At 40.5% G+C, this 21894-nt stretch overlaps 1 protein-coding gene across 3 annotated transcripts in view; it reads right to left on the reverse strand.

Moving 5' to 3' along the window:
- FNDC3B (fibronectin type III domain containing 3B) overlaps positions 1-21894 on the reverse strand; it is a 348034-nt gene that overhangs the window by 6529 nt on the left and 319611 nt on the right. For all 3 annotated transcript variants that reach the window (XM_070466411.1, XM_070466412.1, XM_070466413.1), the window contains 2 exons: positions 10132-10298; positions 7365-7492 (listed from right to left, as the gene is read on the reverse strand). In XM_070466411.1, coding sequence (XP_070322512.1) covers positions 7365-7492; positions 10132-10298 — 295 coding nt within the window. The remainder of the gene's footprint in view (positions 1-7364; positions 7493-10131; positions 10299-21894) is intronic.

Consider the following 21894-nt stretch of genomic DNA (forward strand, 5'->3'; position numbering starts at 1 on the left):
AACTGAGTATTACTCCCATTTTAGAGATGAGAGAGCTAAGGATCAGAGAGCTGTTAATTTCTTGAGGTCTCAGGCGAGTAAGGGTGGTTAGCAGTAGCCCCTAGGGGAGAGCTCACATCTCACTAGCTCCTGCTCGTCACTGGAACCGCTCCGGCTCCACTGGTTCCATGTCCTTGGGTTGAACCCACCCTCCAAGTTGGTATCACACCATGGTCACTAGATGAGGACTAAGAGTACTTCCCTTGACCTTCTGACTTTGTCTTCCCAGGGAGTCTGATAACTTCACTGGTGTTTCCATGAAACACTTCTAGATCACCCCACCCTGGGTCCCACTGCCTTTCCTTTATGACGTATGGAAAGCAGGTCCCCAACCCAGACTCTGCCAGGGAAAGTCTTGGGCAGCACTTCCGTGATGTGTCCTCTTAATTTATGCTACACTGATGACCTCATGGCTGAAAACCACTTAGTAACCTATTTCCCCACAGATGTGGGAGAGATTTTTGGAAAGTTGATATAAAGTTTCATTTATATCTAGTGTTAAATTATTTCTATGGTTTCCAGAGTTTGCATAGCTCCTTCTATGAAAGTTGGCTCAGTATATTTAATTTCCCAGAAACCCAATTCATGGAATCTTGAATAGAGACTTTATATAAATTTTTTTGATTTATACCACTTCTCTCCCTAAAGATCCCTGAAAATGTATTCTGAAAGTAAAGGAATGCTACTTTTCTCATACCCTTAGGCAAAAAGCTTAGCGAAGGAAAAATGAATATCTAATAGAAGGGAACTTCCTTAATGACAAGTCCAATCAAAAGCAGAGCTTTAATTTGTAAATGTTTTTCTTTTAGCTTTTATTTTAATTGGAAGACCTCACCCCTTTCAAAAGCATTGTCAACACAATGTTTTTATTATCTTTAAATATATATATGTGATAAATATATTGAGTGTGGGACTGGGTTCTATTTCCATAGCAAATAGCACACAGCTATAACAGAGAAGATGCGCACCGAATGTTCTCTAATTAGAACCCATAAATATTTGAGAGTAGATATGCTTATACCACGCAGTTTGAAAAGAGGAAAATTACCAGAAACAAGTACATCTGGACATGTAGAACCCCACACAAACCACAGGGCGTAGTGTCAGTACAGCCCTGATTATACAAGGGAGTCATTAGCAACGATTGAGCTGTTTTCAACGCGTTGATGGTACTCAACAACACTTAGGATTAACCCTTTTGGGTTCCTTCCTAGCTAAGGAAAAAATGAAACAATCCCAATACTCCATTTTCTGAGGATTCTGGTCCCACAGGTTTGAGATAACTGATTTGTTTTTGTGTAAAGAATCACAGCCATAGGATCACACCATCAGTAAGGTCACCAGGCCTGCAGCACAGTTCAGGTGACTTTTCATGGGACTGGGCCTCTCCTCCTCTTGTTTTCATTCATTTTGACAGGGGCACCATTATGGGTTCTTCCTCCTGCCTCAACCCAATTTAAAAGGCATAGCTCCATCTGAGATTATCTTTATTGAAGTAACCAATCATAATATCACAGTAAGTATACATGCAATATTATTTTTACAAAGACTATTTCTGTCCTTGATTTGGTGTGCAATATATTTTAAAGTAATTTTGACATGTTTATTCCAAGTGAGAAGATTTAAAGTAATACCCAGATAATCAAAATGAAGAATCTGTGACCCTCAATTCAGAGTAACATGCTGTGTAGTTGAAATCCTTGAAATCTCTTTTACTAATTCTCCCAAGAAAAAGGGATATAACTGCCCAGTATCACCATCTGCACAGCACCCTCTCAAGACTGAACAGAGTTGATGTTCACAGTAACCCTGAAATGGAGAATCAGTATCTCCACTTTGACAAGACAGCAAGGCCCAGAGAGGTGAATGAGTCCTCCAATACCACATGACTCCAGAAGGCAGACTTGACCGTCCTTGGCCCCTTGCTGAAGTGGGCATTTACTAACCTGCAGGATTCCCCTGTGGAGAGTGCAATGATGGGCAGGAACTGCTGCTCCTGAGCCAAAGAGGATGGGAAGGGCACTTACCAAACTGCATCTTGGGGGCATGCTGTTTCCACCCCAGTGGGACTGGGAAGCTCTGAGTGCACAGATTATGCCATTCTGTCATATGCCAGGCAGCCCTCACTGTACAGGGCACCTAACAGTTTCTCAATGAATCAGGGGTCCTATACCAGAATTCCAGGAAACTGAATATACATTTGTTTTATATGCAATTTAAAATGGATGTATGCATGAATATTTTTCTGGTAGAAGGGGTTATATCCTTCATCAGATACTTAAAGCGACCTATAAACCTACAAAGTGTTGAGAGTCGGTAAGACAATAATAGCTTTTAAATATTCCCATCTTGATCTATTCTTACTTTGGATTTGAACCTTTATGAAAATAGACAATCATAGCCTGTTTCATTTCTGTTAGGGAATTAAATTGCAAACCATTAAAAAATATGCAGGCTCCAAGTCTTTAAAATCATTCCATCAAGGTCAAGAGAAGATCTTTCTTCACAATACCTTGTGTGATACCACAAAGAATCAATACATGTCCCAATACTATATTTTAAAAATGATACAAAATAAACTCAGAGAGGCCATCAAGTTAAACGTGGAGCTCTATGAATTTTCAGATGCTTCAAATGTTTTCTTAATGCAATAAATCTGAGCAGCAACAGTATTAATAATATGTCAAAAATTTTGGCTCCCAGTAGGTAATACTTTCTTAGAGTTTGTTACCCTTTTCTTACCTTCAGTGTTTATATTTACACACTTTATATAAAAATCGTTGCTATCTGAATGTGTATCATTTCAGTTTCTTGATTATAAAAGTGCTTATGTTCTGTCTTATGAGGTGAAAAAAGTCACCTGGATATACACACAATTTTCATTTTTTTCTTGAATGCTTTATAATTAATGTCTGAAAAGAACTTTTAAGCTTCTTGAAAAAAAGCTTATGCTTGAAAAGACTTTTTAAATGGCAGAGAAGCCAAATCAATATATGCATGCATACTAACGCAGAGTAAAACTTTAGGTGAGGACTTAATACTTGAAGTTAATAGACTGTTTCATAATTAGAACCAGCTGCTCACCCTACATCATGATAGCTAAACAAAAGAAAGCTAATTACAGAGTTTAACTCAATGTTTCCGGCAAAATATCAGCAAAAGCCTTGGCCCTTGCCATATGTTGCCTGTAAAACATGAGCGTGGGGAACAGAAGCCACTGCCCTATGATGGGTGATTTTTTTCACCTAAGTTACAAATATCACTTCTAAATCCCCCCTATGGTCAAGTTTAATTTTCATCCCCACTGCAAGTATAAATCACCCTGTTCCTTTGAAACAGGCCTCTTTCATGCATGCAAAAAACATTTACAGAGTGCCTAGCTATGTTCCAGTCCTGGAAAGATAAAAATGAATAACACAAGCCCACACATTAGTGGATCCTGTGTGATTAGTGCTGTAATTGAAGTATACACAGTGCTTCCTATAAGCCCACAGCTCTGCCGTGGCGTATGCTCTGCAATCATGACCTCTCATTTTCTTTTCCTTTGCCTCTATGAATTCAAAGCCTGTTATCTCTGGACTATAATTAACTATTATTTTGCACACATAATATAAACAGGCTTCATTCCCTATCTTGTGTCCAGAACAAGTGAATGTAGGGCTCAAAACATCATGCTTAAGTTAATGCTTGCTGAATAGGGAGAAGCGAAAAACTCAGTACAAATTGTCCCTGACTCAACTGCAACTTTTCATGTACCACTACCTGCCTTAATCATTTCTTGATAAATGCAGGAAACACATGGTTACAAGAAGATTGCTAATTCCTATCTACTGAGCCCGCCCTGGTTTAACTGTTTTCACCAAGAAACTCTAATTTATAGCTGTTTGTTTATAATAAGAAATATATTTTGAAGCATATATGTAATTGTATACTAGTATTTTTATGTTCATGGGTTAAAATATTCTAGCATTAAACAGCAAGATTCAAAGCAGCACATCTACCAATAAAATCTAAGTTGAATTAACCTACACTCTGGCAATGCCTGATGTATAGGTATTGAGTAAATGGTGTTTTTCATTGAAAAAGCATTAATCAGTGTGCTTTGAGAAGCAGAACATTTACCCAAGAACAAGCAGAAATGCATGGTACCTGGAGAAAAGGTTTATAAAATACAGTGATGAATGTACTGTTGGGAAGTGAATATTGTTAAGTGTTAAATGATATGTTGTAAAATTTTGTAACACTTCGTCCTTTAACCCATTTTTACAATGCTATGGGACAGGACCGTTCTGTTGGTGTTAAAGATAACTAAACCTAGTGGGAGAAAAAAATCCTCTATTCTCCATGTGAGCTGAAACTCTGAAACCAATCATATCTTTGAGGTACGTTGAAAGAGTAACACATGTAAAATTATTTACTGTGAAGAACTAGAACAAATAATTTCACAATTTGTATGGAAACACAAAAAACCTCGAATAGCCAAAGCAATTTTGAGAAAGAAGAATGGAACCGGAGGAATCAACCTGCCTGACTTCAGACTCTACTACAAAGCCACAGTCATCAAGACAGTGTGGTACTGGCACAAAGACAGAAATATAGATCAGTGGAACAGCATAGAAAGCCCAGAGATAAATCCACACACCTATGGACACCTTATCTTTGACAAAGGACGCAAGAATATACAATGGAAAAAAGACAATCTCTTTAACAAGTGGTGCTGGGAAAACTGGTCAACCACCTGTAAAAGAATGAAACTGGAACACTTTCTAACACCATACAAAAAAAAACAAACTCAAAATGGATTAAAGGTTTAAATGTAAAACAAGAAAATATAAAACTCCTAGAGGAAAACATAGGCAGAACACTCTCTGACATAAATCACAGCAAGATCCTCTATGACCCACCTCCCAGAGTAACAGAAATAAAAGCAAAAATAAATAGATGGGACCTAATTAAACTTAAAAGGTTTTGCACAATGAAGGAAACTATAAGGTGAAAAGACAGCCTTCAGAATGGGAGAAAATATTAGCAAATGAAACAACTGACAATCTCAAAAATATACAAGCAGCTCACGCAGCTCAATACCAGAAAAATAAACAGCAAAATAAAAAAATGGGCCAAAGAGCTAAAGCAGACATTTCTCCAAAGACGACATACAGATGGCTAACAAACACATGCAAAGATGCTCAACATCACTCATTATCAGAGAAATGCAAATCAAAACCACAATGAGGTACCATCTCATGCCGGTCAGAATGGCTGCTATCCAAAAGTCTACAAACAATAAATGCTGGAGAGGGTGTGGAGAAAAGGGAACCCTCTTATACTGCTGGTGGGAATGCAAACTAGTACAGCCACCATGGAGAACAGTGTGGAGATTCCTTAAAAAACTGGAAATAGAACTGCCATATGACCCAGCAACCCCACTCCTGGGCATACACACCGAGGAAACCAGAACTGAAAGAGACACGTGCACCCCAATCTTCATTGCAGCACTGTTTATAATAGTTATGACATGGACGCAACCTAGATGTCCATCGGCAGATGAATGAAGAAGAAAGTTGTGGTATGTATACACAATGGAATATTACTCAGCTATTAAAAAGAACACATTTGAGTCAGTTCTAATGAAAATGGAGCCTATTATACAAAGTGAAGTAAGTCAGAAAGAAAAACACCAATACAGTATACTAACGCATATATATAGAATTTAGAAAGATGGTAATGATAACCCTATATGCAAGACAGTAAGAGAGACCCAGATATAAAGAACAGACTTTGGACTCTGGGAGAAGGCGAGGGTGGGATGATTTGAGAGAACAGCATTGAAACATGTATATTACCATATATGAAATAGATCACCAGTCCAAGTTTTATGCCTGAAACGGGGCACTTAAAGTCGGTGTACTGGGACAACCCAGAGGGATGAAATAGGGAGGGAAGGGGGTGGGAGGTTTGGGACCGGGGGACACATGTATATCCGTGGCTGATTCACGTCCATGTATGGCAAAAACCACCACATTACTTAATTGTAAAGTAATTAGTCTCCAATTATAATAAATTAAAAAAGTATTTACTGTGAAATGAAATATACTGTATAAAATGAGATTCTAAGGTGAAAGGAAACAAGAGTGTGTTTGCTCTTATTTAAGAGGAATGATGGAAACTGGTGAAACCACCCACTGATGTTAAACAACACTGGTGGCTGTCATATTTAAAACAAGTTTTTGCAAAATGTATTTAAAGCAATTCACTTTTTAATCTGACACTTCATAGTAACAAAGGATTATGAAATTTACTAAAATTTTCTTTCTTTCTACACATTATTATTATATGAGGGATGTTAACCAGTGAACTAACACAAGCTCTGAATCATTTTTTCTACTTGTTTTGTGTATCTGGAGCCTTTATTCTTTATCTGAATAAAGAAGTTTTTGTAAATTATGATAAAGACTCAGAAGGCAGGTGGCATTTATCTTCAATTTCTTGAGTTTGATGTAAATGCACACCTCTATTACAAGTGCTGGTAAGGAGCAGGTCTCAGCTTTCCTAACAGAGCAACAGTGTTATATTCTGCTTTTACATAGTTATTAAGTTTCTGGGAGTGTTATGGAAACCTACAGAGTAGTTGAATCTTTCATAGCTAGTGACAAGACAATGAGTGGCTCTGGAAGAATCAGGATCAAAAAGGGTGTAATGAATGATAAACCCAAATCTTTATCATGTGATATGTATAGTCTTGCTACTCAAAACATGGTCCATGCACTAGCAACATCAGTGTTACCTGGGGACTTGAACCATGACCCCAGACTGACTGAATCAAAATCCACATGAACAGATTCTCATATGATCCTACGCACACTAAAGGATGACAAACAGTGACCCAAAGCTTCTGAATCATAGCCTTGAGGGCTGATAAGTCCTCTTCTTCCTTCCTCATCCTTCAATTATAACTTCCGTAAAAAAGGCAGATGGAACAGGGGCTTCGGTAATTAGGCTGACACTTTTTCCCTCTAGAGTAAAATCACTGACACAGTTTTCGATACATACACAGTTTGATACTTGTGAATACCATAAGCAATATCAAATAGAAATATAGAACTTAAAACCCATAAGATCATGCTTGAGAAACTGAAAATATAAGAAGATAAGCTAGAGCTATTATATCCTAAAGAGTTAGCTAATGGGTACTTGTGAATCAGTTTCTACAATTGATTTTAAGAAAAATGTAGTTCACTTGCCACTGAATCCTCACAGCAACAGGCAGAGGCCAGGAGCCAACCAGACTGACAGGCCACACACATGCTACACATGCTGGTTCTCACCTGTTTGTACTCAGATTCTCTTCCAACCAACACCTGCAGAACGTAGTTGACAGGGTCGCCTTTCATGGGTGGTACCGTCTCCCATAAAATTTCACACGCATTTCCTTCTAACTGTGTTACTCGAGGTGCTGAAATACAAATCCACACATTCATGGTCAAAAATTCAAAGTATCATATAAATGGTCAGTATTTCAGTAATATTACTGAGAATCTGAGAGAGGGAGAGTGTGCTTGTGCCAGCCCTGGGAGGGGAGTTTATTTGTCCAGCCCCCTAGAAATCTATCAGGACACCCTTTACAAAGAGAAGGCATTGAATTCACTGGCGAAGAGTCCTTTGCTCACTATCGTATTAATAACTGTTTGACCTGACTTGCATTCTCATTTTTTTCCTTAAGGCTAATGAGAATCTTCTATGATTAAGTCCTGTGTTAGGTACTTTGCAAAACTGGACACTACTTTCAAGGAAGTTAAGATGTAGTTAAGGGAAGCAGAGAGAAAGGTATGAAACAAAGATAAGCAAGCAGACATAACGTAGGCCAGATGGGAATGAGAGGTACAAGGAAAACATTGGGGAGTTCCAGGGGAGGGAGGTCGCGTTCATGTGAGGGTCTGAGAAAGGTTTGAGGAGCAGGTGGCCTTCAACATAAGCCTGTAAAAGTTATCTTACGTTCGTATATTTTAATTTTCTATCTACTGGACTCATCATTCCGGTTTAAAGTGAAATTATATTAGTTTGTAGCAAAGCACTTACAGGCTATAAAATTTTAATATTTTCTTATATTCAATATCTGATGTGTTTCCATTTTGTGACTAGCATGTGTAACTCCTCTCACTGAATGCCCTTATTTTAAATTTCTAATTACATGAATTCTTTAGAGACAGTTGTTTCTACTTTCAATTCTGTACAACACTATCTCAGAAAAATAAAAGTTGCCTTTAAAAAAAAGTTTGTATGAGTTGGCTGAAATTTATGGAAAAACTAAAGAAAGAATCTCAGCCAACCATAGTCCTCCAGCTCTGACAACTTCCTGAATCTAAAAGTGAGAGGAAGACTGGGTAGTGTGGCAGCGTGAGGACATGGTCCACCTGAAGAAGTACCAAGACCTACAAGGACTATTAATTTGGTGGTGTATTTTCCAAAAGATGAATCTACCTCAATAATCCCTTTCAGAGGCAAAGACAGTGTTGGAAGAACCCCCGTATTTATTTAGGTAACTGGTAAAATGTGGCAACCCTCCCTGTTACAACAGCAAACCTATCAACCACAGCATGGTCAGGAATCTCCTGTTACAGCTGAAAGGCAAAGCCACGCCAAAGTGCCAGGGCGTTTAGTACCCAAGTGACCCAGAAGTCTACATCCATTTACATCAGTACCTTAGTCACAGGAAGAAGTCAAAGAGCTTCTGGACCCCTGAGGGCCAGGGGAGCACAGGGAAGGCATGTACCGTAAAGTACCCTGCAAGGGGGCTTCCCTGGTGCCTCAGTGGTACAGAATCTGCCTGCAATGCAGGAGATGTGGGTTCTATCCCTGGGTCGGGAGGATCCCCTGGAGTAGGAAATGGCAACCCGCTCCAGTATTCTTGCCTGGGAAATCCCATCAATAGAGGAGCCTGGCGGGCTACAGTCCATGGAGTGGCAAAGAGTTGCACACTACTGATTCTAAGCAATTCTAAGTTACCCTGCAATTCTAAGGTTTCCTATGGGAAACCTTAACAGATTGTGAGTCAGACCCTGACTCAGGCCCTGGAGGCCCCACACCCTCCTGTAATGCACTCCATGTCCTGGTATATCCGATACAGCTCTGTGTGGAAGCAGTGATTCAAATGGCCTAGCTCTTGGGGCCAAATACATAATTTGTGCTCACTGCCTAGCACCTCAAATAACAGAGCCAACCCTCACTTGACCCCATGTAAAACTGGGTTCAGGTGGGCTGCTAGTATATCTGTCAGCCTCAGAGTCATTTTGGGCAGCAGCTGGATAAAGCAAAGGAGGGGAGGGTGCAGACTCAAGAGTTCTAGAGGCGCTGGACCTGCACTGGTGAGAAGGGATGAACCAGCTTTGCCCTGTTGCTGTCTGCCTGGCAGGTCTGCTGTGCAGAGGCAGCGCTCTGGCTGAAAGCGGGAGACAAGGATTGAGCAGGCCTGGTGGAGGGAGAGTTGAGTGGAGCTGGCTTTTGCTCACTCCCTGATCCCATGAAGTGGGCAGAGAGTCAGCCAGTCATTCACAAACCTCGAGACAAATACTCCAGGAGATGAGGACAGCCTGGTGCTGCAGCCTTCCCGTGAGAGCTGCGGGTTGGAGGGAAGGTGGGGGTGCCACCCTTGTTAGCCTCTCATTTACACACCAAGGGCATCCAAAGATGCGGATCAACTGTTGAAGGGAGGTACTCAAACCTCTGTGGTAAACTCCATGAGCATTACACCACCAGGAACTCACCTGCATTCCTAACCCAACATCTGTCGCTCTGGTCTCTTTCTTCCCTCGGCCCATCTATCTCCTGTGGGGATAAGACTGCCTCACTGTTGTTTGTGATAATAATTTACATGTACGCAAGAGAAGTCACACCAGTAAGCCATCTCCTTTAAGGCCTCTCATTCCCCCTGTAGAACCCATTTCCCAATCTTCTCTTTTAGAAAGTTCTTTTGATTCTATCTGGCTAATATGAGAAATATTAGGAGAGCACATTTAAGGTCAGAATTGAGCCTCCTACAGCTAAATCCCAACATTTCCTCATAGACTAGCACACGGAAATACATGGTCCACAAACCTTTGATGGTGGGGGGGACACTCTTGGTTGTGCTGAAGGTGTAGGTTTCTGAGAAGGGCCCTTCCCCAGCCTCGCTGGCTGCCTGGATTCTGAAGGAGTAGCATGTGAATTCCGTCAGCCTCTGGACCTTATAGGTATGGCTGGGTCCTCTGTAGATTGAAATAAACCTAGAGAAAGGAACAGCATCCATTAGCCACCTGAACTTTTATTAGGGACAAGAAATTAACTATGATACAAACATGCAACAGATTAGGCCAACTTGATAAATGCTTTTCATACCATCTGAAAACTCAACCAGTTGCTATGTTATAGTTGTTTAATATCTAATATATGTCTACATAAAAAAGAAATACACACACTGAGGTACTCCTACGTTGGGTGCACAGACATTTACAATTGTTACGTCTTCCTCTTCGATTGATCCCCTGATCATCATGAAGTGTCCTTCCTTATCCCTGGTAATATTTTGTCTGATATGAGGATTGCTACTCCAACTTTCTTTTGCTTCCCACTTGCATGGAATATATTTTTCCATCCTCTCACTTTCAGTCTGTATGTGTCTTGAGGTCTGAAGTGGGTTTCTTGTAGACAGCATACATATGGGTCTTGTTTTTGTATCCATTCAGCCAGCCTGTGTCTTTTGGTTGAAGCATTTAATTAATTTCCATTTAAAGTAATTATGGATATAAACGTTCCTATTGCCATTTCCTTAATTGTTTGGGGTTGCTTTTGTAGATCTTTTTTCTTCTCTTATTTCTTGACCATATAAGTCCCTTTAACATTTGTTGTAAAGCTGGTTTGGTGGTACTGAATTCTCCTCACCTTTGCTCGTCTGAAAAGCTTTTTACTTCTCCATCAGTTTTGAATGAGATCCTTGCTGGGTACAGTAATCTTGGTTGCAGAATTTCCCTCTCAGTTCTTTAAATATATCCTGCCATTCCCTTCGGGCCTGCAGAGTTTCTGCTGAAAGATCAGCTGTTAAACATATGGAATTTCCCTTGTGTGTTACTTGTGGCTTTTCCCTTGCTGCTTTTAATATCCTTTCTTTGTGTTTAGTCTTTGTTTTAGTATGTGTCTTGGTGTGTTTCTCCTTGGGTTTATCCTGTATGGACTCTTTGAGCCTCTTGGACTTGATTATTTCCTTTTCCATGTTGGGGAAATTTTCAACTATAATCTCTCATCAAAAAGTCTACAGATAGTGAGTGCTTGAGAGGGTGTGTGTGTGGGGGTGGGGGTGGGGGGGCGCTCTTGCACCGCTGGTGGGAATGTAAGTTGATGCGGCCTCTGTGGAGGACGGTGTGGAGATTCCTTGAAGAACTAGGAACGGAGCTGCCATGTGGCCCAGTAGTCCCACTCCTGGGCACATACCCTGAGGAAACCAAAAGTGAAAAAGACACATGTATCCCACTGTTCACTGCAGCACTGTTTGCAGCAGCTAGAACATGGAGGCAACTTGGATGTCCACTGACAGATGAATGGACGGAGAAGTCGTGGTGCATATACACTATGGACTGTTACTCAGCCATAAAAAGGAATGTCTTTGAGTCAGTTCTAATGAGACGGATGAAACTAGAACCTATTATATAGAGTGAAGTAAGTCAGAAAGACAAAGTTAAATGTTGTATTCTAAAGCACATATACAGAATCTAGGAAAATGGTACTGAAGAGTTTAACAGGGCAGCAGTGGAGAAACAGACATAGAGAACAGACTTATGGACGTGGGGAGAGGGAAGGAGAGGGTGAGATGTATGGAAAGAGTAACATGGAAACTTACGTTACCATGTGTAAAACAGACAGCCAATGGGAATTTGCTGTGTGGCTCAGGAAACGGGCTCTGTATCAACCTAGAGGGGTGGGATGGGGAGGGAGATGGGAGGGAGATTCAAAAGGGAGGGGATACATGTGTACCTATGACTGATTCATGTGGAGGTGTGACAGAAAGCAACAAAATTTTGTAAAGCAATTATCCTTCAACAAAAAAATAAATAAAAATTATGGTATAGATTCTAGAAACATCAGTTGATGCTTTTACTTACCAATAAAAACAAATTTCAGATTTTCCATAAGGTAATACTATATAATCTGATATATTAATTACCTTCTACTATGTACTAGGCAAAGAAGTTAATGTTAACTGGGCATCTGAGAAATACCATGTCCTCTTTACCAGAATTTTCTAAATAACTGAGGTTTAACTAGAAAATCCTTTCAATTTTAGTCTTTATCTTCCCATAGAGCTTCCCAAGCCCCTTTCTCAAACTAGAAAGATGACATTTAGGACTACACATCTTTGAGGAAATCTGTAAAAAAGAAAGATTTTGCTCAGAATCATCCATCAGGTTAATCAAAATAATAGAAAAACAGCACAGGTGAGCTGGACAGTTTTGACTGGCAGCTTATGGATCCTTCTCCCATCTGAATCAGGACTATTTTGTACTTCTCTGCTAAATAATTTTTCCATGACACAGGCATAGAAGGCATGAAAAAAACAGGCCTTACATTTTAAGTGTTTTCCCCAGGGTCTTAAGAAAATTAAAAATATCATAATGAAACTGATGGCATAGAACTACAATAGAACGTTACCACTTTTCTTTCTATAGTTAACTGTATACCTGTGGAAATAATATAACTTCTCAACACTATCCAGGATCTTTAGTAGATTCGGAACCTGAATCGGCTGGCCTGATGACGCTCTGAGAACTGCCACGTGAGTTAATCCAATAACAATGCCTTGTTCCTACAAAGGCCAATTCTCTCTCCCACTTTCCAGGGCTTTGTCCCAGCACCTGGGGACAATGCACTGTCTTCAAATACTGCCCCAAGTCAGTCAGCGGTACAATCACACACAATTTAAAATGTCTCTTACACTGATTTGGCCTAAGGGTAGGCAGAATTTATGCATTCATTTAGCACACATTTCTTGAACATCTGTTGTGTGTCAAGCTGTGTATTCAAAGATTGATTAGACCTAACCCCTGTGAACTAGTTGGTCTGGTGTGTGGGCAGGGTTTTCTGAAGGAGAGCAGCAGCTTTTCCATGTGCTAGACAACATTCCCTCCAGATGGACGGATGGACAGATACAGAAATTAAGCAGCCTTTTTTTTTTTTTTTTTTTTACAAAACCTGTCAGAGTTAATAGTTATCTTAAAGTATCCATGCATTAATTAGCCTTTACAGGTAGTTCCTGAGCCCTAGTCATTTCACCCGTTTAATGTTCCTTCTGCTTTGTTGTGTAAGGAAGAACATTTTACTGAAGAATGAACATTTTTAATTTCAGGAAGAGCCAGAGTCCAGGCTGAAACCCACAAATACCATGGTAACCTACTTAGGGTACCTAACAACATCACTACTTTAATGAAGATACCTCTTGCTAATGATAGAGGCAAACAGCTATTTATTAACTCAGCTTCACTCAGGCTAGAATCTCTAACTAGAGTAATTGCCCTTAATTATACCACAAAATGGAAGTCACAGTTTAAGAGGTAGATCTTCACTACAACCTTGCAATACAGCCTGGTTTTTAAAGAAGTTTGGAAAGGATGACTAGCAGCAGTACTGCTTCCCTGCCCGTTCCTGGCTCTGAGGAGGGTATCTTCTTTTGAAATAAGTTCAATAAATCTACATGGGCAGCAGCACTCGCATTCATAAAGAAATTTACTGAAGCAGAGTCAGTACTCTAATTTTGTCATATAATCTAAACTGAGCAAATGGCATATTTTCAAATATTTCAATCTTCAAATTCATCAAAATCTGCCAGTTTTAGAATAGCTATTTTGTTCCTTCTTCTTGTTTTGCTGGTGTACCACAGCATTTTAATAATCTTTTAAAATTGCATTCCAGTTTAGAAAAAGCATGCGGAACAGGTGATGGAAACGGAAAAGTTTACAATTTTGCCATTAGGGAGCTTGTTTGCATCGAGGGATAGTGCAGTGAAGCTAATGACAGGACCCACCTCATGGAACTGTTGTGAGGTTGAAATGGGTTACTACAAGGAGCGTGCCCAGAATGATCTTGGACAGGTAACAACCACGCAGTGTGGGTCACAGTCATTTTGTAAGGCTGAGAAGACAGCTAACCCTGAGGTTGCTTTCTTTCCTCCTGGGTGGAGGGTCAGCTGTGTGGGAAGAGGCTGCCCTGCACACAGCGGTCGTTTACCCTCACCCACTAGACCGGATAGTGAAGTGTGGGCAGGAGCACCTTCCTCCCAAGATGGCAGGATTCAGTATGAAAGCTCACGAAAGAGCCCCAGTCCCTATAGACCAGGCCTCAAGTAAATATCTGTTGATCCTAAACTTTCTGTATGTGCTGACAGTGACTTCTCTTTCAAACAATAATGACCAACCAAAACAAAAGCGCACAAGCCAACACACACACAAAACAATCCCTCTTTCACCCCAATTCTATATTTTCTATCACTCCAAGAGGCAGGAGAAGAAAGAACCTTCTTCAGAGCCAGTGATTTACAGCCAGTTGCATGGTGGCCTCCCTGGGAACCCCCCTAGGTTAACACCCTGTGGCTAGAACCACTCAGGAAGAGATTAAAAATATTCATTAAATATTTGTTTTACCAAGACCAACTTATTTTTAAAATCCATTAATAAGTCAACCAGAGGCCTTTGGTGATAGAATTAAACATGCTACACATCACAGTGATTGAAGACACAGTGATTGAAGACTCCACATTTTACAACAACCAAGGACTCAGAGTGAGGCTCTGCCATGAAGAAGAGGCCAGCGGCCATCCAGGTGTCCCGATGGCACCTCCCCGCCTTGTGTTTAGAGTGTTCAGGGTCAGTGTTGGGATCCCACACGTGTGCATGCGCCACCAGTCCTGGAACGTGAGCCACAGCCAGAGGCCCTCCTGTCATCTAGAAGGACCTGATCCACATCACGTCACAATGCACCACCCCAAGCCCTGGAAAAGAAGAAGATCTCTGCTATGAGAAGAGATCATCGAGGAAGGGAGAGGACCTACAGCAGCTGGAGTGCCCATCTCACCAGCAGGAGATGCTGAAACTGAGACCTCAATCTCCTGACAAGGGATGCACTATCTGGGGAGTCCGTGTTCCCCTGGGGCATACCTTCGTCTGTACTGCCCAGTAAAGACTGGCTACCCTTCACTTCTTCCCGCCCCTGCTCCCCAACTGTTGGTTTCAAGGGGGTGGAGCAGGGGACTTGGACCCAGGAAGACTAGCCATGAGTTTCAGCCCTGCCTCTTACTGCCAAACCATTTGCCCCTGTTAATCATTTCTCCATCTGCAAAACAGGGACAGTATCCACCTAATAGGTTGTTTAGCGAGTCAACTGTGGAAATGTGGGTAAAAAGCTTAGCACCAAGCCCAAGACACAGTAAGAATTAAATACAAGGAGCCCAGTGGCTCCAGACCCTGTACCATGAGTGCCACCAACCCTCCCAGTGAGGGCAAGGTACCCTGAGGACCACTGCGGCTCTCAACTCCCACCACACAGGCTATTCTACAGGTTGCTGGGGCCACCACCAGTTTATGTCCCAGCAGGAAGAGGTCCCTCTGAACTTGTGATGCTCGGCTGCATCTGTTACGGCTTGTGCTAGACATAAAACATCCCCCCCCTCAATAAAGTTAATCTAATCTGGTAACCAGGGAGTGTGCATGAAATTTGCACTGCTTCTCATATCAAATGAATGCCTCTGTGCTATCAAAACACAAAGAGATTACACACACATGCACATACATACATACATAACAGGTGGCATGGTTTCTAGAATGTGGTTCATGCTCAGTAAAGTCACCGAGTAATTTTAGTACCAGTTCAAGCCACAGGGACCTCTGGTGGGTGATATCACAGCTCCTTAAAGATCTTCCTGGAGCCCTGGGCTTACACTGGCAGTGCCTGTGAGTGGTCTTCCACTCCACCCTCAACCCCTGATGCCCATGGCCACGTACTTTCGGAAGCATCAGTCCCATGACCTAGGGTTCCTGTGAAGGCCAAGTAAGAGGAAAGGTATGGAAACACCTTGAGCTCCACTGTGGTGTTCCCTCACTGGTGCAGGGGCTGAAGGCACGATGGGTAATAACAATCTTTGCAGGCAGACTTGAGTTTGAGTTCAACAGCCTGGTGATCTTCACTAATGTAAGCCAAGTAAACTGTTTTCTCCTGTGTAAAATGGGCACAACAGTAGTGCTGACCCCCTCAGAGGGTTATTATGAGAATTAAATGGGAAAATGCAGAGAGAACTCATTACAAATTGCCTAGCACCTGTGAGTGCTTGATAAATATTAGTGGTTATTGTTTATAACACTATTAATAACAAAGCAGCAAGGTTCATGAATGATTTACCTCCTTTCTCAACACTGGAGAAGTCTGGAGGGCACCCCCCTCACCCACATCCCTTTGGCTTCCTGGAGCTGACGGGAAAACTGCATGTAAATACCATCCACCCTGTCCTGGGGAAGCTAGGCTGAGAATCGCTGATGAAAACAGTCAAAAACAGAGCAGCAGATGCTACAGAAATGCTGGCCATTAATGGAAATTTGGGCATTTTTACTTAGGGAAAAGAAAAACAAAGAAATGCTCTCAGGTACTAAAACAAATACTTGGAAGGGGAAACAACAATGGCAGAAGGTTCGGTGGGTCACTGGAAGTTTAGGGTTTAAATAAACTCTTTATGGCTCTGCCCCCAACTGGCTTCAGCTTTGACTATAATGTCTTCTTGAAACTAAACACTCTGACGACAACACACACACATGGGTTTCAATGCTGGCAATTTAGCACTGATTGAAAAAAACATTTTACATATTTACAAATGCAAAATGAACATGCCTCTATTCTGCTTGCCTGACCAAATACTCCATGCTAGATATGAAGAGGTACAAAGACCTTGGCCACAATGCAGAGCCTATTACTGTCATGATGAACAAGTCAAAACTCTCCAGTCTGCTTTGAGACACTTGGGATAACAACTGTCTTATTCACCTGGCAGGAATTTACTAAGATCCAAATGAAAGGACCAAGAAAATTATATGATTTGTTATTAAATATATATTACGAAGGCAAAACAACAGATTTTTGACATTTTCAAGAAATTCTTTCAACCTCAGTATTTTAGGTTTTAATTTAATATTGCAAAAGATGACTTTTTTGCACCAAAGTGCAACTGACAGAAAAAACTCAGACATATTACATTTTCAAGTGCTTATTTTAAATCATTTCAGGGGAAAATGATATACAAATAATTTAATTTTAAAATCTGTTTCCTTAAGACAGTTTTGTTTAAAAAAATCCAAGAATTCTCTGGAAGGCATTTAACAAGTTCATATAGAAAATAGATAATCCTGAGGTTTCTGTGTTTACTTTCCTGTTGCTATCTGCACACTGAAGGCTAACAGCGGTCCATTAATATGAACTCCTCAAAATGATCTAACCTGCTGACCTAAAATGGCCTGTGGTCCACAAATGACTGCAAATGGCAATTTCGAAACATCATAAATTAACAGGTGCTAGTAAGCTCAATGCAGCTATATTCCTTAGCAATGCCATGCCATTGCCTTCATTTTTTTCTTAATTTCTCTGGATTGTATATGTGTGTGTGTGTGTGTGTGTGTGTGTGTGTGTGTGTGTGTGCGTGCATTCTCTACATTACTGAAGTTATCTTCGGGATGGAGGATGTTCAAAACAGGAATGAATAGTATGTGTCCTCACCCCACCAGGAACACAGAGTCCCGCCATTTCTATGCAGAAGCAGATGGCAGCAGATGGCATCATGTAGGGACACCTGAGGCAAGGAAGGTTCTTTTCCTAAACTGGCTCTTATGTTGCTGAGAGTACCAGTTTGGAGACTGAACTCTCAAGTGCCAACAGTGATTTCCAAAAGACCAAAGAGGAAAGGAGTTAATTTCCTAACCCCCATGTTCCCAGCTCCACACGGACAGCTCCCAGTCTCTTTTTGGCTTATGAGTAACCAGACTGCAATACATTTTGGTTATGCTTCTTTTCTAAGAAATAAAATGTCACTATAGCTACTGATGAAATTCTGTACATAGAATAAGATTCCTATTTTCATCTTTTTTTGTCCACACTGCACTTGATATAGATCAAAAAAGAAATTTACTTATATTCAAAGCAAGGATGACTAGAATCTCTAAGGACCACCTGAGAACCTTGAAACTCTTTTCTTTTACTTTGCTTTCTAATAAGTGCAGGGAACCTCATCTTCAAGCATATTCTTCTCAGTCTTCCAGATTTTTATTAGCTTACTTTTATTTTAGTGACCTTGCCTCAATCTTATCTCATTTAGGAAAAATGGAACGAAAAATGCTATCTACTTCCATTCTGCTACTTATTTTTTAAATAGAAATTCGATTCTTAAATAGAATAAAAAACTGTAGTCTGAATTCTACTTGTGCAAGCAAGTAAGATGCAAGTAAGGTGCAAGTAAGATCTCAAATAGTTCATTTATTACCCCTCACCTCAGGCTGTACTTAGAACATTTCAGCCTGAAACAAAATAAACTAGTAATACTTTTCATTTTGCATGATGAATTTTCATGCTCCCTTTTAAAGAAATAAAAATTCTTTTTTTCCCCTCCATCAGTCAGGGACTGAAGACAGGTATCACTAGCTTCATTTTGTAAATGGAGAAACTAAGGCAAAAAGAAGTTAAGGGACATGCCTACAGTCATTTAGAAATTCAGTAATGGATGTGGGATTACAACAGAGAATTGATATCCCTGTCCAGAACTACAACTGCCTTCTGGTGATTGAAGGTTATAAAAATGCCATTTACCCAGCAAGGATGGTCATGTGAATTGCAGACTGGTCCAGAAAAGCAAAAGGAAATGAACACCAAGGGTCTTTTGCAGGCCCTGAGTTAGTTAACATCTATTTCATTTAATTCAACAATATTCCCTGAGAAATACAAGCAGGAGTTTGTTCTATAATAGGCATGCATTCACTCCTGGAGTGCTCATATACCCTGCCCACTTTTATTTGTTACCTAGTGTGTATTTTTTTATGGTTTCTTTATGCAGGTTACTTTTTGTTCCTCTCTAACAGTGAACTGGCAGTTATACTGAACACATTACAAACCCCCCCCCCCCAATTTTGCTGGCTAAAGGGAAAAGTGTCATGGGTACAAGGGCTGATTTAAATGGAGAGCAAGTGGCAATTATCCAATTCTATTAGAGCCCTCTCCCCAGTCCCCACTTGGCTGGAGCCTTGCTTTAAAATACACTGGCTGGCTGAGTAACCTGAACAACAGATTAACCATAAATGCATTCCTGGAACTTAAGTTCCTCTTGCCTTGGTGCTGTGTACAATTATCAGGAACAGGGTACCACAGGGTCAGGATGAGAGTCAGCATCAACTCAAATTCTGTTAGGGCAGCATCAACATTTTGTTTCAGTAACATAGACAGATGCATCTTCAAAATCATCATTACAACATTATAATCTTAAAATGCATGAGCTGATCTTGTTATTCTAATCCCTGTATTAGGTTAATGCAGCATTATGAAAATGTTTACTTTTGGGTATATATTTTTCTTGCATATAAAGGAAACAAAGACATTTGAGTCTATGCTAGATCTGTTAAGAATAACAGAATTGATCACTGTATAGCCAAACTGACATAATTCTTGTTTTTCTGTTGAAATTAAAGAAAATCTCTTGTGCTATCTGTTCGTTTTTTCACATTAATTTATTTCCTCAGCAAAATAAGCTCCTTATAGGCAGGCTATGTACCTCACAAGACCTAGTACATTGTAGTAATTAAAAAAAAAAAAAATGGATGACTGAGTGATCGTAATCTAAGTGCTAGGGATAAATTTCGTCCTGCTTTGAGGCTGCTGAATAAATATATAATCTGTGATCCTGAACTGGGAACCTCGTGGGTCAAAATCTTGACTATGTGGGAAACGAATATCTTGTTCAAGGCGAAAGACTTTCCACACAGCAAGTCCCAGTGAGCTGCATGAATTCTAGGTGGACTTCCCTTGAAGCAAGGATTTGGGCAAGGTGCCCTACTGGTTCCTTTTATTTACATGGAGTAGTAGTGAAAGTTGCTCAGTTGTGTCTGACTCTTTGTGACCCCATGGATACACATACAGTCCATGGAATTCTCCAGGCCAGAATACTGGAGTGCATAGCCATTCCACCTTCTCCAGGGGATCTTCCCAAATCAGAGATCCAACCCAGGTCTCCTGCATTGCAGGTGGATTCTTTACCAGCTGAGCCACCAAGGAAGCCCTCATTTACATGAAGCTGCCCAAAGTTAAAAAAAAAAAATCCATGTGTAAAAGTACCAGAATAGAAGGGCATTTACATGAAGAGCCAGGACATTCTGTTTCCTGAAGATTATAGCTTTGGTTTCCACTCAGTCCTGAGTCCTTATCGCTGGTCTCCATCCTGAGGCTCTCTAGCATGAGGTTATGTGGACTGATACTCTTCTAAGACTCATCCAATCTGTTACCTTCCGAATGAGCCCTCTCTGCTCAATTTTCGGCCTAAAGCATGTGCGATTCTTCTACCTTCCCTCAACACCCTGTGCTTATGTCAAGCTTTCAGCCTTTCACACTATGATCTGCTGTCTCTTCTACCTATGCCCCACCAGACTGTTATCTATTCAAGAACTAAATAATGCTGATAAATGCCTGGTACTTTGTAAGTGCTCAATAAATAGTATTGCCTTTTTGAGAGTTTGAAAATATAGTTTTGGCCAAATAGTATACTTAGAAATCTCTGGGCCATGTCAGATTTTTTTGATTGTGAGCTCTATAAATTAAACATAATAAACCAGCACATCATAGATGCAAAACCTTAGGGGTTTTGACCATCAAGTGGTCACTCTTAAGGAATGTTAGTATCTTTCTCTTATTTATCAAAAGTAGAAGCTAAAACATAAAGAAAAAAAGAGAACAGTCTCTAATCATTTACAAAAGACATCTTTTTGAATAGGATTTAGCTCACAAAGAATCTACAGAGATTCACGGCTTTAAGGTGAAAAAGGTGGGAGTTTTTCTGGACTAGAGTTCAGCTTCTAGTTCAACTCCTTTATTTTATGGGTATGGAAAACTCGGGAGCAATAGTTTAGCAGGTGAAATTAACTCAACTTTTAAATCTGACAATTACCAAGCACGGAGTTATTGCATTGTTCTGCTGCTGCTTCATGTTTAAAGACTCAGATTACTTGCATTGGCTGCCAAGGACAGTGGTAAAACTCAGACACTGTGGCACTCCTTCCAAATGCCCACAGTGATTGGTGAGCCAGGAAAACATGGGAAAAGAGATATTTTGAGAGATGACAGCTAAGTGGGTGCACAAACACCATAAACTCTGGTTCTCACTTTGGCCACAGAAGGATATATGATATTTTTGAAACATCTATAACAGAAACTAATTGGTGGTTAATGAAATCAGTACACGTGCTAAAGAATGTGAATACTTTTCCCAAAAGCCACAACTAGAAACCACTCTAGCAACCACAATTTCAATTAAAAAGACAGCTGTCATTTTGGAAGAAAATGCTGTTCCTTTCGCTGGACAGGCCATATCCAAGTTTTAAAGAACTTCAAGGGGAGCAGAATTGACAAAGACCTAAGTACAAGTATTATGGTCTATCTAATGCCAAGTGTTTCTCCCTGATCTTCAGTAGTCAAGAGTCGAAGTCAAAGGCTTGGATTCATGGGACCATTCACGACAACAGTTCAGTTTCAAGACACTAAGGAAGGTCATCTTCAAACTCAAATTAGGCCATGTTTCAACCTTTTAAATCCCAGGAAAATAATTCC

The sequence above is a fragment of the Odocoileus virginianus genome, chromosome 4 (genome assembly GCF_023699985.2).
Source record: "Odocoileus virginianus isolate 20LAN1187 ecotype Illinois chromosome 4, Ovbor_1.2, whole genome shotgun sequence".
NCBI classification, from domain to species: domain Eukaryota; kingdom Metazoa; phylum Chordata; class Mammalia; order Artiodactyla; family Cervidae; genus Odocoileus; species Odocoileus virginianus.